Consider the following 13,571-nt stretch of genomic DNA (forward strand, 5'->3'; position numbering starts at 1 on the left):
TTATAATGTTTACAATTTTTAACTTTCACAAGTGCAAAAGCCATCCAGTCTAATGGAGTTCAAGTCATGCACAATCAGATAAACCCACTATCAGTCTCCATAAGAACGAATTCTGTTTTTTTTTTTTTTTTTTTTGTTCTGGCACCAGTAATTTACCAAAGAGAATGATGTAAAACATAGGGCGGAACCGATTTTGGATCAGATATCATCTAAATTCAAAAACTATAAGACGGGTTGGATTCAAATATCCGAATTTAGATATGAAAGCAGCGAAACCAATTCGTTTGCAAAAAGTTTTTCGTGGGTGGAAACAGAATATACCAACAGGGAAAAGGACAAGAATAAAAAGAAAATCGACTAGTGGAGCTTTCTTTCGAATCTGTACCTTTTTTCACCCGTATGATCAGGAGTCAGGACTTCGAAGCAAGGAATAACCAGACGAATGACGTAAAGAAGCATACGTAACCCACTGATGTAAGCCAACTGAGTCACCATTCTTCTGTCGTTTTTTGAATCTTTCGAGAGAAGGATCACAGCAAATTCTTCATTCATATCAGGACAGTCAACATGGTGGCCTCCACTTAATTGCGGCGGGCCATACTTTCTCGTGCATTCATACCTTAGAAAGGTCCAACGACTGCTGGGTTCTGATCTCAATTATTGAGGGTGGAGTAGAGGTTTTCTTCCGTTCTCTGTTTCCGTCAAGTTGTTTTGATCTTAATGGGTCTGTCGGAATCAACAGTCAATACAGAAGATTATAGATACCATTAATGGGTGACGAATTATGCAGTTTCCCACGTTTATCAGGTACCATGTTTCAGTGACACAGATTAGTTGCAGTTCCGTGATTTAACGGAGTCTAGTTCATCGTTTTCTTTACTACAATTGCTGGGTTTTTTTTTCTTTTTTTTTTTTTGCAGTTAGGTTGCAGAGTCATTGTTTATGAATAAATTACTCAGTGGAGGTCAATTGAAAAATCACGGCAAAGAAAGTAGAGCTTCCCATTCAAGACGGTGACGATGATAATACAACTATTGAGAAATATAAAAAGGTGAAAGGCCCAAAGTAGATTTCGAAGCTCAGATTTGCTTATTGAATATCAAGACTAGCTATGGCCGTCTCTATCTTTCTCTTTAGTTGAGCTTTCTCCATTTCATCAGCCTGTCCAGGAAAAAATAAAAGAAATTGTTCGTCAGTGAGGAGATGAAGAGTCTCAATCAACACCATACGTAGGACAAAAGAAAGAAATCAAATCACTGAGCTGTTCATAGTAGCAACAAATAACCAGGAAATATTAGTGTCTGCTCTATGTGGTTTTTTTTTTTTTTTTGCTTCTGGGCAATTCGTTTTCCATTTTTCTGGTTTAACTTCACTAGAATTCAGAGGGGAAGCTTTGGATTCTCAGCGTCAATTTGTATGTTTGGGAAAGTTACCTCAACAAAAAGAGTCTTCAAAAGCCTGCCGGAGAAAGCAGTGATGTTGGCCGTGATGATTTTAAGCTGGAGAGACTCAAAAATCTCGCACAGTTTCACCATTGTGTCCGTCTTTTTGCTGCACGTTATGCTGATAATGGAAGTTCTTTCTCCCACTTCTGAGACTCTAAGCTGCAGATAAACAATCCGTATGGATTAGATTTTGGAAGAAACTGGGTAAAATATAAAGAACACGGACTGATTCTTGACTGCTATTATTTTATATGAGTGAGCTCACCTCTAAGACTTCAATGGGGGTGGGTTCCATTATCTGGTCGGACCTTTTCTTCTTCATCCCTGTAAAAGATGCGTTCATGCGTTCCAGCTCGAAAATATCTGGTTTGTTCTGTACTCTCCCACTTTCGAGCTCTTCTATCTCGGCCTGGATTCTTCTCTCTTCATCGTGAAGTTCTTGGATGTATTCAATCGCATCCTTAATAATTGAAGCTTTGTCCATCTGCGAGTCCCATCGTTCAAAGACTAATCGATTAGGGTAATCAAGAGAAAAAGGAAAGATGAATTAAATCCATGTGATAAGCCGGTGAGAAATTTGCAGCAGATTTTTAAAATCTTTTGATAATTTATATTGAGTTTACCTTGCTGATGTTGGGAACCACGGCTCTGAGAGCAAAAAGCCTCTCGTTCAGTTTCTTTCTTCTGTTTCTCTCGGAGACAATGTTCTTTGCAGTGGCCGACGAGGAAGCCCCATCTGGAGAGCTGGAATCGTAGTATCCACAGAAGTTCTCATCCCATCCCCAACTACAGCAGAAAAGCTAATAAGCCCAAAATCCAGAAAGTAAACTAAAACCAGCTCTACAGCAATATTCCATTAAAACTGTGAAAAAAGTTGCGGAAAACTTGATATGCAACAGAACTCTGCTTCAGAGGAAGGAGAGAAGCTTTTGGACTGAGCAGCAAAGCTTTTTAAAGAAAGGGGGATAAGGAGCAGAGGAGTACCCGATCGTAACTCGCCGAGGACAGAAAGAAACAAAACCGGTGACAACCCAATCCCAAAATCATCCAACTAGACTTAGACACCCGGAATTGGGGAAGACGAAGCTGATGAAAAGCGAAAAAACCGCCCCTAATGAGACGGACAACCAATCGAGGAATGAAATCCTCTTCAAAGAATAGAATCAAACACTAGTAGTCCAACAGACTTGACAGACACAACAAACAAGTCCCCTGCTCCAATAAATCCAGCAACGAACCCAGCAAAAAAACAACAAACTACCTGTCCATTTCTTCATTCTGCATGAACATTCTTGTTTCCCAGTAAGCGCTGTAATCCTCTTCGAAATTCTCCATCCTGCAATTCGTAATACAGGTACTCTGCTACGAGCGTGCGACAAGAGAGCTGGGACTCCGTTAACCCCGGATGCCAATGACTGGCTTTATATAGAGCGCTAAAAAGAGGGATACCGTCTTCCATCAGGGAGCACGTGGGGCTTCAATGATTCCCCAGCTGTTCCTTCAAAGAAAGATCAGACGGTCTAAACTTTCGCGTCGAAAGTGATTCAAAGAAGGCTACCCCACTCGGCCCCTCCTCCATTCTCTTTCGCATTTGTGAGTGCCTCCCGCGACGGACGACAACTGCAACCTGCAATCACCGTTCACGGTCTCATTTTCCCCTCCCTCGCTTTAACGAAGAATCCCACAAATCTACCCATTTTTTAATGGATGCTCGCCTTGTTGGGGAAGATGCTTTTCATTTTAAAACAATTATTTGATTAAACTAGGTTCAAGAGGATAGTTTCGTGTCGTGTCGTGTTCTCCTCCAATTCGTTCCATCACCTATCTCTGTGCAAACTGTAATCTACGGGAGCACATGAATCCCGCCGTAGCTTGTCCTGTTCGTTTCAAAGACAAATTTAAGCCAAATCACCCACGGTGAAAATACTGAAATTCGGTGCGAGTTTCCGTTTGTTCACATGGAAACTTTAATTGGGAACCACTAAGTGGCTATATCAATTCTGAATTGTCACTCCACTGATCCGATCAACTCCGGAAACAAGCACGAAAGCTGGCTGTTCCATTCAAATTTCAAAGTCTTCTCTTCTCTGATTCTATGCATTCACATCTTGGTCTTCTATTCGTTGATCGGGATAAAGGTAGTATCCCTCGTTGCAGCATCTATAATTACTGAGTAATCACTCGACACCCTGGAAGTGGAGGACGAGGAAGAGGAAGATGACGCAAGGAGAGACGACATGGTTGACGCCAGCATGCTCACGTGACTTATGAGGCTGGCATGTGACACGTGTGTGGGCCCTCTCTTTTTATCTCTTGTGCGCCACCGCGGAACTTTCTTCTACCGGTCACTGGAGTCTGTACGGGGCTGGATCCTATCGGGTTGGTCTAGTGTCGAGTCTTCTAAGTCTTCGCGTCAAGGGTCATGCGCCAACGTTCGCGACCCGAGGATCGTTCCACCTCACGAGAAAAACCCCAAACACCGGTACGTAACATATGTGGACAAGAGGTGGACGAAACCTAACCACCTAGCTCTAATATCTATCGTTTCCGTTCCCTATCGCTTCTACCGGGATTCGAACGTAGAACGGTTCCCTATCGCTTCCGCCGGGATTCGAACGCAGAACGTGGTACCCAGTTATTATACCATGTCCAATGCTTAGCCAATACAATCCAAAAAACAGGTTGGTTAAGTACGAAAAACTAAGTACCTAACCCAAGTGGACCAGAACCATCTAGCTCTGACACCTATCGTTCTCGTTCCCGATCGCTTCTGCCGAGATTCGAATGTGGTGCCCAACTCTGATATCATGTCAAGATGTTGGCCAATGCAATCTAAAAGACTAGTCGTTTAAGTGCGAAAAGTCAACCTACTAAAGAGAGGTGGACCAGAACAACCTCTAACACGCCTTTCTCCTCCCATCTTCTATATTTTATTAAATAGCTTATTCTCTTCCATCTTATACTGCTTCAAACACAGTAACGAACTTATGTGATTTGTTATGGGGTGACGTTGAATCGAGCCGACCTCAAACCTACCTATGTTTGAGTTGGGTTTGATTTAAATATTCCGAACTTGAGTTCGGCCTTAATAATTTTAACCGATTTCGAGCTCTAACTTATATTTAAAACATTACAAAAAATACATGTTAAATAAACTGTATATAAAATTGGATATGACCTTTACTTAAAATTAGGCATAACTTATATACATAATATCTGCATAAAATTGTTTATACACTTTAAATAAAATTATTCATAATCACTACATAATATTATGCATAAACTTTATACGATAATCAAACACAAAAAAATTAAATAAAATATCAATTTACAATCACCCAAATAAAAATTATAAATCCAATATAAATTTATAACCTCTAGCTCTTTCTCTTTATGCTAGAAAATAATATACTATGTCCCAGCATGAGCAAAATCTCCACCTATGACAAAAAAAAAAGAATAAAATATAAGAATGAAGAATAATATTGTCGTAACAATAGCAAGTAGCACTCATATTCCATTCAAAATGGTGATGGTGTTTAAGATGAAAAAACAAGTGATCTATTTCGTCAAGAACATCAAAAGTAATATTTGAATGAACCCCATTAATATCTATAACTCCTGTTGGGATAATTGTCCGGTTGTGCATAGACAAACATAAAAAATGTAAGAAAAAATATGATCTTTGGAGACTTCAAGGAAAGATCACATCAGAAAGCAACCAAAGATCTACATTTTATTTTTTTTGCTTTTCCTTTCTTCTTTTTGGAAATGGAAGTTCTAAATCTATTGTACAAGATAAATTCTACAGTTTAAGAGAGGTGCTTCAATCACTAAATATCACAATTCAAATAAAAAATGTGATCTTTGGTTTTGTACTTTCTAATTAATCTTTCTCAACTTCTTCAAGTTGAGAAAAGGATAGTAAAATCCAAAAAGAAAAACCAATTAATGAAACAAAAAAACAATAGCTCAAAGCTCAACTAAGTACAGGGGATAACACGAATATTTATAGAATTCCTTAAGAAATTAGAATAACTCACCGAATTGCTTTCGTAAATGAGCTCATAACACACTAGAGAAAGGCATCACAAAGCACAATTCTCTTTCTCTATTACTAACGATTTTCACTTCCATCCCCGAAGTCCACTTCTTTGCCACAAACCACAGCAGGATCCATAAAAATTGAACAACACAAAAAAGGTAGAATCAACTCTAACAAAAAATTTGATCCCATAAAATGCTCGACACTTCACCTCAGTTAGAGCTTAGAACCCAACACAAAATTCATCTATAGACTGTCCCATGCTGATGGAGTCCTATGCGACCGAAAAGCTAGAGAGAGTAAACTCGTATGTCCTCCTCTTGGGGGACTCATCTGACAGGCGGGGTACGTGTTTACCCTCCTTTCGTCACTATGACTTGGTTTCCAAAGGCTCTGCTCACCTCTAGTTCTAGTTTGCAAGCACCTCTGGTCTCCGCTCTAATGACCGCAAGCACCTCTAGCCGAGAGAGAGAGAAAGGGGAGAGAGGGGACATATGAGCTTCCTTTTGTTTCGTAACTTTTCAACAAGTTCAGCTCACCTTTGTAATTTGGTCCTCATTTAAAAAAAATCGATTGACGACGAAGAACGAAGAGATCGAGGAAGAAATTATAGAAATGGAGGATGAAATAGAATAAAAATGAAAACTTACCTAGAGGGTCAGATTGCAGACCTCTTATTTCTCTGTTTAGATTTGGGAAAGATCAGGTTGAGGGAACTTTGCATCACCATCAATGATTTACTTATGATTTTCCTCTGATTTTACCTAGCCCCTTGAGTTTTTCTTTGCTAACTCCCCGAAATCGAAGCCAGAAGACAGAAAGTCGAAAAGAGGAAGGTTTGAGGAAAATTAGGGTCTGGCCTCGAAATTGCTCATGAGCCACTAAACCAAACTGCGGTAGCTAACCGATCCCGAATCTCTATTCGAATTTGAGATTTATCGAGTTGAACTTGAGTTTTGTTCACGAACCGGCTTGATTCGATGTGACCCCTATACCTGAGTTTGTTCCTATTTGTGGTCCACGATTATGTGGAATGTAACGGGCAGGAACGCTAACGGAGGCAGACAAAAGCAGAAGCAGCCCGCCGCAGTTTGAACAGTGAACCGTGTCCCGGCCCCGTGTCTTCCTCGGATGCTCCCTATAGCGGCGACAGTCGAAATCAAAGAATGCATTGGGAGAGGAATTGAGTTATTGTCGCGGCACCTGTTAGACTTTAGTACTGAATAAACTGAACTTGAATCCGTTTTCCACCTCGCGGTGGGGTTTAGGGCGACCAACCGCCCACCTACAGTCTGTAATCTGCATATAATTGCATCGTTTCGACTGGTCATCATTTCCGTGGACAGTAAGCTTACCGGTTATCAAAAACAGAAAGAATCCCGTCTCCCTTCCTTATGATATTTCTTATGATATAGATAGCGATAAATATAGTGACAGATATAGCTTGAGCTTAACTTTGTTTTAGGGATCCGGGGTTTCCTTTCTTTGACTTCTTCGTCTTGCTTAACCTCTTTTATGATTTTATCCACTCCAAGCAAATAACAGGATGCAACATACCAAGAGGCTTACCACCTTGCGACATTTTTGCTGCTCTTCAAATCATGTAATTACTTACAGTTTCGGTGGAACTGTAGTGTATGAACAGTTGAGATTGGATGAGACCTCCACGGTAGTCATCATTGTAAACTTTCACGCCAACAATCATGGTATCGGCTGCTTGAAAATCTTGAATTGTCCATCAGCGTGTTTTAGTATTTTATCATCACAGCCAACCCGTCTGATCTAATTTAACCTGGTTCGTTTTATAAAACTTTCTGTAAACATTTGGCGTTATTTGAATCTCTCGTTGGTGCCTTCAATTTGACAAAGTGCCAATCTATTTGTATTTTCTGTTAAACTTTTACTTCAATTATTGCAGGCGAATAAAAACCTTCGTCAGAATGGTTTAATTGGGAGAAGAAGATGACAAGAGCTAGCGTCGAAAAGATTAGAGAAAAAGATCAGCAATAGAACCGAAAACAAGAAGTCAACTCCGCGAATTGTATATTTTCGGGTCAAGATCCACTGATTGCCTTGCTCTCCTCGTCCCCGTGCGCCACGCGAGGATCCATTAGCGGTACAGCTCGCCCGGGGAGTCAAACTCGAGCAGCAGCAGATTTAGATCGGCTTAAGAATCCGGAAAGGACGTCCGTGGCTTTGCCATTAGTGGCAGAAGACTGAATGGAATTAAGTCAAAACGACCCTTCACTCGGTTTCGCCGGCGACTGTGGCGAGACTGACCAGAACCTGTTGCTTCGCTGCTGCTTCTGCTCTTCTTCCTTATGCATCACCTTTACGAGATACGACAAACAGAGCTATGGAATTGTCGGAGGGTTGACGACGATGGCTTGAATCTGGAATCTGTAATCTGGAGTATGGCGTTGGTCACCCGCGCTTTGGATATGTTTTGGGCGATTTGGAAGTAGATAGTTTTTTCTATTTTTAATAGTAAAAACTATAAACTATCTTAATAATTTAAATAAAAAATAGTAGTACGAATTTAATTAAAATTATATTTTTAGTGGTGAAATTTGATGCTATGCTATGATAAATTAATAAAAAATTATTTATTTATTTTAATATAAAATAATAAAATAAATGCTTACTTTTATAATATCAAAATATTTAATCAATTTGTTATTTTTTAAAGTAGTAATTAAATATAATATTAACCATCATTAATTTATATTAAAATGATATTTTATTTTTTTATTAATAAACTAAGAGAGATTTGAACTTGTGATAAATTAATAAATATGTTTGGGATACATAGTTGTGTGTAAGATTATAGCTTAGTTCCTGTATGTGTAGCTTGGCCATCTTTTAATTGAGACAATGTTATTTATTGACTACAAATGGCAAGTATGTGGTTTGTGCAAGTGAAGATTTTCATGTCAATGTATGGAGATATGACATGTGATTGATAGAGATAGAGATAAACATAGTGATAGATATAAAAATAATGATAGAGATAAAGATAACTAGTGATTGAATTAGAGAAAGACTCAAATTATAGAATCCTAATCACCTACAATCTCTCTGTGTAATTCTATAAATAGTTTACACTTGATCAATAATAATCACGGTAATATTATTCTTCATTCCTATGTTCTATAGTGATTCCCGACCAAGCAGAGTAAAATGGATCAACATAACTAGGTCATATGAACATTTCCACTGTCAAGATGTATCAGTGGCTATTCCATGGCCTAACATCCTCTGCCCTCAAGAAGTTTGTAATAGTGAGCAACATCGAAGGGGAGTGACACGGATAGTTTTGTGTGTAGATAATAATAATATGTGGCTAGTGAGGATTGTAATATTCAAACCATTCCATGTTGTTTAGTAATATCTAAAATTGTAGAGTAAAACCATAAGCAAAAAATAAAAAATAAAAAAAAATAAGCAAAACAACTTAGTTGAATGGATTCTTTTAAAATTCATTTCCCATTGGCGATTCCAATTAATAAAGTCTTTAAACTTTGGTTGTTGAGTAGCTTGAACAAACCACTCATAACATGTTCTCGTTTGTTATGCTAATATATCGAATCACTATGTCTTAATAAAAGATGCATCACAAAAGGGCATATCGGGTTGAAGTAAAAGTTGTACAAAGTTGGAGAAAGATTTTCGAATTGAATGCCAAACATAATTTGTCATCTCATTCTAACGGTTCATCGTCATTGAAATTGGAATACCTTGTCTCGGTTTGGAAACTCCCAAATTCTCATCCAGCTTCAAACAACAATGGTGCCTAAGGAACCCAGTTTCAGGCCTCATAGTCCTAGGTTGAACACAATGAATAAGACTCGAAATACCATGGTAAAAGATGAGATCTTACTCGCAAAAGCTGGAAGAGCACATCTTAACTAACAAGAAATCCAAACTAAGCAGTTTTTGAGGCACTACAAAACAATCTTCTCCCGTATTGATAAATTTATAAATGTCTCATAATTGAAAAAAAATGCAGGTACTAAACAAGGAAAAAGTATGTGAATTTGTTGATGGGAGAGGATGTGGCATACATAGAACAATGTGTTGCAACCTTTCTCAAGAGAGTATAACTTTGTAGTAATGGAAACAAACAAAAAAAAATCCTTTGAAACAGGCACGAGATAGTTGAACCAAGCATTGCAACAATATTCACTCAAAGAGTTCTCTCAATGATGCACTTTGTAGTTTGCAGTAAGGAGAAGAGATTCCAACTTCTTTTCACTTTCACAATCAATTTATACAAATTTACATTACAGCCATCTTGTGTCAGTAGAATTTACATTCATGCTACCAAGAAGGAACATTGTAAAGAAGCTAAATTGTGAGGTTAGAACCCACCCTTAATTTGTTGTGTGGGTTCCCTTCTATATGGAGGATGGCCCATGTGGGTCCATTAAGCCCACATGGAGAGAGGGTTTAGGCCAAACTGATTTTAGGTTTACTAAAACCTAAGTGTCGTTGTCATTATAAAAAGAAGAAAACGTGTGAGAGAAGGAGGAGAAGAAGAAAAAAATAAAACGGGCCATCAAAATAGAGTTGTCAAACGCTCTGATCGGTGTCGTCTGTGGTCCGATCGAGCTGAATGTTTTTAGACACGTTTAAGACTGAGGGTTCTATAATCTGAACGGTGAGGATCTGATTTAGAGAAGTATTTCTGATGTTTATAGCTATGAACAATACCACATCTTCTTAGGTGAAACCTCTTCTATCACATTGTCTTGGTTGCCAAGAAAGTGTTTTCTTGAAATTATTATTGATTGTATGCCTCTAGTGTTATCTAGCGAGAACATTTGTGTACACATCATTGTTGATAGTGGAAGTTTTGTAAAACAGAGAGAACCAAAAAACAATAACAGAGAAAACCGAAAAACAATAACAAAGATTCAAAGAATGATTTTCCGATGATGTATTCTTCTCCGTTTAGGAGGCAATTTATAATACATTACATACTGATTTTAGGATAAATTTAGATCCTAAAATCAAGGAATAAATAATTACAATCTGTTTCCTACAATCACGTTAATCAATTTACAACCAGCTCATTACAGGCTTGCAAACACTCCCCCTCAAGTTGGTGCATAGATATCGGTCATGCCCAACTTGTCAATTATACCATGAAATGCCTTCCCTGATACTGCCTTTGTGAGCATATCAGCCAGCTGAGTTTCAGATTGAATGAAGGGGAATTGTATGATTTTTGCATCGAGGTTCTCTTGATGAAATGACGATCAACTTCAACTTGTTTAGTGCGATCATGTTGAACCGGATTCTGTGCAATGGCGATGGCTGCCTTTTTATCACAGTGGAGATTCATCGGTTTGGAGTATTCAACCCCTAAATCCCTCAGTATACTCTTTATCCATAACAACTCGCATACACCATGAGCCATGCCTTGAAATTCAGCTTCAGCACTTGATCATGATACTACCTTCTATTTTTTGCTTTTCCAAGTGACCAGATTCCCTTCCACAAAAGAAAAGTAACCCAACGTGGATCTTCTGCTTGTCTGATCACCTGCCCAATCAGAATCTGTATATCCTTTAATACTAGAGATACCATTTTTTGATAATAACAAACCTTTTCCTGGAGCACTCTTTAAGTATCTCAAGATCCGATAGACTGCTTCCATATGTTCTTCACTTGGTGCATGCATGAACTGACTCACAACGCTTACAGCATATGCTACATCGGGCCTTGTGTGTGATAGGTAGATTAATCTTCCAACTAATCGCTGATAACGCCCTTTGTCTGCTGGGATTTGATCTGAAAGAATTCCGAGTTTATGATGCAATTCCATGGGCGTCTCTATTGGTTGTCAGTCAAACATTCCGGTTTCGGCTAGAAGATCCAACACATATTTTCTCTATGAAAGGAAGACTCCATGTTTCAATCTTGCAACCTCAATTTCCAAAAAATATTTAAGTTGTCCGAGATCCTTCATTTCGAATTTAGTGGCTAAATACTCCTGTAAAGCTTGCATTTCACCTAGGTCATCTCCTGTCATGACCATATCATCAACATATACAATTAAAACTGTTACCTTTCCTTTTTTGTGTTTTTTAAACAAAGTATGATTTGAGTTACTTTGTTTATAACCAAACTCCTTCATTGTAGCTGAGAATCTCCCAAACCATGCTCTAGGTGACTGTTTCAGCCCATACAATGACTTCTTCAATTTACAGACTTTACCTTGAGACAAAGAACCACTTTTTACGCCGGGTGGTAGCTCCATGTAAACTTCTTCTTCTAAGTCTCCATTGACGAAGACATTTTTAACGTCAAATTGTTGCAGAGGCCAGTCTCGATTTGCTGCTACAGATATAAGAATACGAATTGTATTGATCTTAGCTACTGGTGCAAAAGTATCCTGATAGTCTATCCCATACCTTTGCTTACATCCCTTTGCAACTAGCCGAGCTTTATATCTGTCAACACTTCCATCCGGTTTGAGTTTCAATGTGAACACCCATCGACATCCAATTATTTTTACTCCTTTAGGTTAGTGAACAAGTTCCCAAGTGACATTTTTTTGTAGAGCCTCCATCTCTTCGTTCATCGCTTTTTTCTATTTTGGATCAGCTAATGCATCCTGCACATTACTAGGAATAGAAACCCTGGATAATTGATCAACAGTAAATGCATATGATTTAGTCAACCTATGGGAGGACACATAGTTATTGATTGAGTATTTGGTCTTGGCTTCAAGATCAGGTTCATACTGTTTTTTTGGAACTCCCCTATTCAATCTTTATGGATATCTAGGGGTTATGTTTTCTGTAGGAAGACATGTTTCATTAGACTCATCAAACACAAGATTCGTATTTACCTAAGGAGGAACATTCCGGGTTGATTCTTCAGTTGTTGGTGCAGACGGGGGCAACTCTGGGGGTTCTTCAGGTGAAATTACTGAATCACAGTCTTGTTGCACATCATGACACTTGAAAAAATCATTCACCGCTTCTAGCTCAATAAACTCAGCACCTCCGTTAGTTTCTTGTGGAACATTCTCTTCATTTGAACTCTCCCCCTGAAGAGATGTCCAAGAAACTGCCCCTGAATAATAAGGTACTGATTCATGGAAGGAGACATTTAGAGTCACATGGAGCTTGTTGGTGTGTGGATCATAACACTGATATCCTTTTTGAAATTCAGAGTAGCCAACAAATACACATCGCTTGGCACATGAATCAAGTTTATTTCGCAAGATCTTTGGGATATGAACATAAGCGGTATACCCAAAAATTCAGGGTTCAAGATTCGGAAGATGGGGAATTAAAATCAGGGATTGCAGCTTGCGTACAGGAGTTTGAAAATTAAGTACTCTAGAAGGTGTTCTATGGATGAGGTAGGCAGCAGATGTGATAGCTTCGCCCCAATAAAATCGAAGCATGTTCATGCCAAAGAGAGAGGCACGCACTACTTCCAAAAGTTATCTATTCTTTCTTTATGCCAATCCATTCTGTTGGGGAGTATAGGTGCAAGAAGTTTGATGACGAATTCCATGAGTGGTCAGAAAATTTTCAAGAGAAACATTAACAAACTCAGTACCATTGTCAGATTGCAAAACACGAATCTGCTTTTGGTATTGAGTATGTATCATTGTATGGAATTTCGGAAATGCTCGACACACATCACTCTTTTGTATAAGCAGAGATACCCATGTCATTCTAGTGTATTCATCAATAAATGTCACAAAGTAACGAGCTCTACAAATAGAGGGAACCTTTGCTGGACCCCAAACATCAGAATGAATAACCTCAAAAGGTTCAAAACTTTTATTCAAACTCGGTAAATAAGCAATACGGTGCCTCTTAGCCAATTCACATGTGTCACAATGAAAATGCACATCAGTCAAACCTAAAAAAATTTGAGGTCGCAATTTCTTAAGATAACCAAAGGAAAGGTGGCCTAATCGTCGGTGCCATAACCATACAGTTGTTTGAGCATTATCTTCACTCCTAGCTTGATTTGTCTGACTGATTTTCGATCCCCCGTTCTCTGTCAACTCCAAATAGTAGAGTTTGCCCCATCTAACACCATAACCAAGA

At 38.7% G+C, this 13,571-nt stretch overlaps 1 protein-coding gene across 1 annotated transcript; it reads right to left on the reverse strand.

The window, feature by feature from the left end:
* Window positions 1–1,002: 1,002 nt before the first annotated feature.
* LOC137937695 (transcription factor bHLH35-like) lies at window positions 1,003–2,798 on the reverse strand. Its single transcript, XM_068782814.1, has 5 exons — window positions 2,707–2,798; window positions 2,069–2,231; window positions 1,711–1,929; window positions 1,434–1,604; window positions 1,003–1,161 (listed from the first exon to the last, which is right to left on the reverse strand). The coding sequence occupies exons 1-5, from the start codon at window positions 2,778–2,780 to the stop codon at window positions 1,090–1,092; spliced, it is 699 nt and encodes a 232-aa protein (XP_068638915.1). The 5' UTR covers window positions 2,781–2,798; the 3' UTR covers window positions 1,003–1,089.
* Between the last annotated feature and the right edge of the window lie 10,773 nt (window positions 2,799–13,571).

This window comes from Aristolochia californica, unplaced genomic scaffold (assembly GCF_029961685.1).
Source record: "Aristolochia californica isolate CCGP_79_NKW_82.1479 unplaced genomic scaffold, dmAriCali1.0.hap1 SCAF_7, whole genome shotgun sequence".
NCBI lineage: Eukaryota > Viridiplantae > Streptophyta > Magnoliopsida > Piperales > Aristolochiaceae > Aristolochia > Aristolochia californica.

Bases quoted from the DNA above. Each gene is read 5' to 3' on its own strand.
- LOC137937695 (XM_068782814.1), bottom strand. From the start codon at position 2,780: ATGGAGAATTTCGAAGAGGATTACAGCGCTTACTGGGAAACAAGAATG. The intron at 1,605-1,710 runs GTGAGCTCACTC...GTTTATCTGCAG, and splicing joins CCCCCATTGAAGTCTTAGAG to CTTAGAGTCTCAGAAGTGGG. The intron at 1,162-1,433 runs GTAACTTTCCCA...TTTCCTGGACAG, and splicing joins TGAAGACTCTTTTTGTTGAG to GCTGATGAAATGGAGAAAGC.